This window comes from Echinococcus granulosus (genome assembly GCF_000524195.1).
Source record: "Echinococcus granulosus chromosome Unknown EG_S00237, whole genome shotgun sequence".
NCBI lineage: Eukaryota > Metazoa > Platyhelminthes > Cestoda > Cyclophyllidea > Taeniidae > Echinococcus > Echinococcus granulosus.
This window is the reverse complement of record NW_020170617.1, coordinates 25747-28060: the sequence shown is the minus strand read 5'-3', so window position 1 is coordinate 28060 and position 2314 is coordinate 25747. Positions and strand designations below refer to the sequence as shown.

Genomic DNA, 2314 nt, shown 5'->3' with positions numbered 1-2314 from the left:
GAAATTGCTTTTATGTAAAGTCAGTTATGCACCAAAAGGATTTTACAGGTACCGCATCTTTTTACCAAAACATCCTCTTATAGCGGCTAATGAATTGTCGTGATGTATTGTGGAAGTGTAAAGGTAATCGTGATGACTTTGCTGCAATACTTCGTTTTCATCGTGTCTGAGGGTGTGGACACTTCATCAGACGTGGCTACCAACTTTGAGGAGAGGCCGGTATTCTCTACACCATTGGCCGGCCAGTGACCTCCGCAGGAATAGAGAGCGACCTTCTCTCCAATGAGTGCATGGCATACAATACAGGTTAAATGGAGCAGCGCCGACTTGCCTAAACGAAATTGCAATTTACTTCTTAGAAATTGCGAAGACTATAACCTACTTTTATTTCCCGGTGTTGACTTAATAAATGACCCAGCAATACGTATGCTACAATCCTTTAATTTTGTCTTCGCAAATAATTATAGCCCATTTCACCTTGTTTAAAGTTGTCGAGCAAGCAAGTTCTCACGAGCAAATAGTCTGGTCCTGATTATTCACCTGGATCTGTACTACGGGTAGGAACTGTATTTTCTTATAATTGCATGGATGCAATGTTGAGTGCAGGTGTCATGTTTATTGGGTAATTAGGAAAGCCGGTGGGATTTCAAGCTGTTGGAACTAGTAGGGGCTTGTAGTGTGCATCCTGGTGCCCCTTCAGTGTGTGCGTCCGCCACTCGCCCCTTACCGGGCTCTGCCCTGCTCTCATGCTGTAGAGCCCAGACATTAAGAAAAGGTACCTCAGTTTTCCAAAATCACGTTTTGATAAACAGACTCGAGTGGACGGTTGGATAATTGCTTGACCATTGTTAAATATTCCACAGTTAGGTAGAGGTATGAATCGAACAGGTGCAAGAACACTTATTTGATTATAATTTATTCGCTATATCTGCAGTGCTATGTGCGCGCACAAAAGATTCGTTTTGACATTAACAATAAAAAAAAACCAATTAACCATTAAAGTCCAATTTTGAAAAATTTTAGGCGCATCATTTTGACCTCAAGGGATGATTACAATCCACTTTAAATTGTCAGAGGTCACAAATTGCCCTATGGCATATGCTGTGTCCCGACCACCTACTGAAACAATCTCTATCAAAATTGTTACAAAGTGCAATACATATGAGTGTGCGGTTTGCCGCAAAATAAGTTAAATCACTTACATCCCAACTGAACTAAAGTCACCGTTGTAGTAGCATCCATGTTCTGAAATTCACCTCACTGCCACTGCATTGGTCGATATGCTATTTTGTAGCGTTCTGAGACTCCCTAAAGACGAAAGACGACAAAATACTCAGGCAGAATATATATTCACCGCAGAGAAGATGTCTGGGCTATTGGCATGGCTCGAAAGGCCAGCCCACCCAGTAAGGTACAAGAGGGCTAATTCAAAGTACAAAAGTGGTGCCTCACAAATACTGAGGGATAAACCACTATCGTATTACAATTCTTATGCCTCCATATAATGCAGATCTGCTACTCGCTGCGTTACCGTTCATGGTATTGAAGAAGATCCCTTTGGCCACGGATCACTTTAGCTGGCTAAAAGACTAAAATATTTAAATTGGGCTCAATTTCCAACGTGTCGCGGTGTCTTAAGCAAACTAGTCCAGTAGTAGCGCGAGCCTAGCAGTTGTAATCATACAACAGATTACCGACACTACCAAATGATGCTCAGTAGACACTTGCTTGCAAAATCGGGTGTGCTTGTACTCTGAATTATGAATGATCTGTTAATTCCTCCTCATCTCCTGTCAATGCCTCCAATCCCTTAACTTACCCAATTGTCTATCACCCAAAATAACTAGGCAGATCTATGGCAACTGGTTGAGAGAAGAAGTATTGCAGATCGATTTGTAAGTAGTCCGTTTCTGCTTCAGTCAGAGCAGATTTAATTAACCTTCAGAAGTAGAATGATCCAACTATTCTTCCACCTATCTACTTGCTACAGTCAGAAAGAGATTCGCAGACAGCCCTTAACTTCAATGATTTTATTAACCTCATCTTCATCAGTCATCGTCTTATTGCCCACCACGCCGAGCTTGACCATCTCAAACACCTAGTCTTCTTCTGTGTCATGGTGGCCACTGAGTGTAACATTTAACAATGAGGCATAGATGACTTTCAACTCTTCCACGTCCATCAACGCCAAATCCAGTTTATTTTACTCCTTTCCTTACCCTCCCTGATACACACCGGCCCATCCATCTACAGGACTACACTACCAGCTGTCACTCATCTTGGCATTGGTTGCGGTAAAACTACTATTCCTTAC

General features: G+C 42.0%; 1 protein-coding gene across 1 annotated transcript in view; it reads right to left on the bottom strand. All coding sequences in view use genetic code 11, as the record gives it.

Moving 5' to 3' along the window:
• Positions 1–2314, bottom strand: part of EGR_10583 (hypothetical protein) — a gene marked incomplete at both ends in the record, with an annotated part of 6663 nt that overhangs the window by 4034 nt on the left and 315 nt on the right. Inside the window, one exon of the mRNA XM_024499832.1 lies at positions 780–899. Coding sequence (XP_024345753.1) covers positions 780–899 — 120 coding nt within the window. The remainder of the gene's footprint in view (positions 1–779; positions 900–2314) is intronic.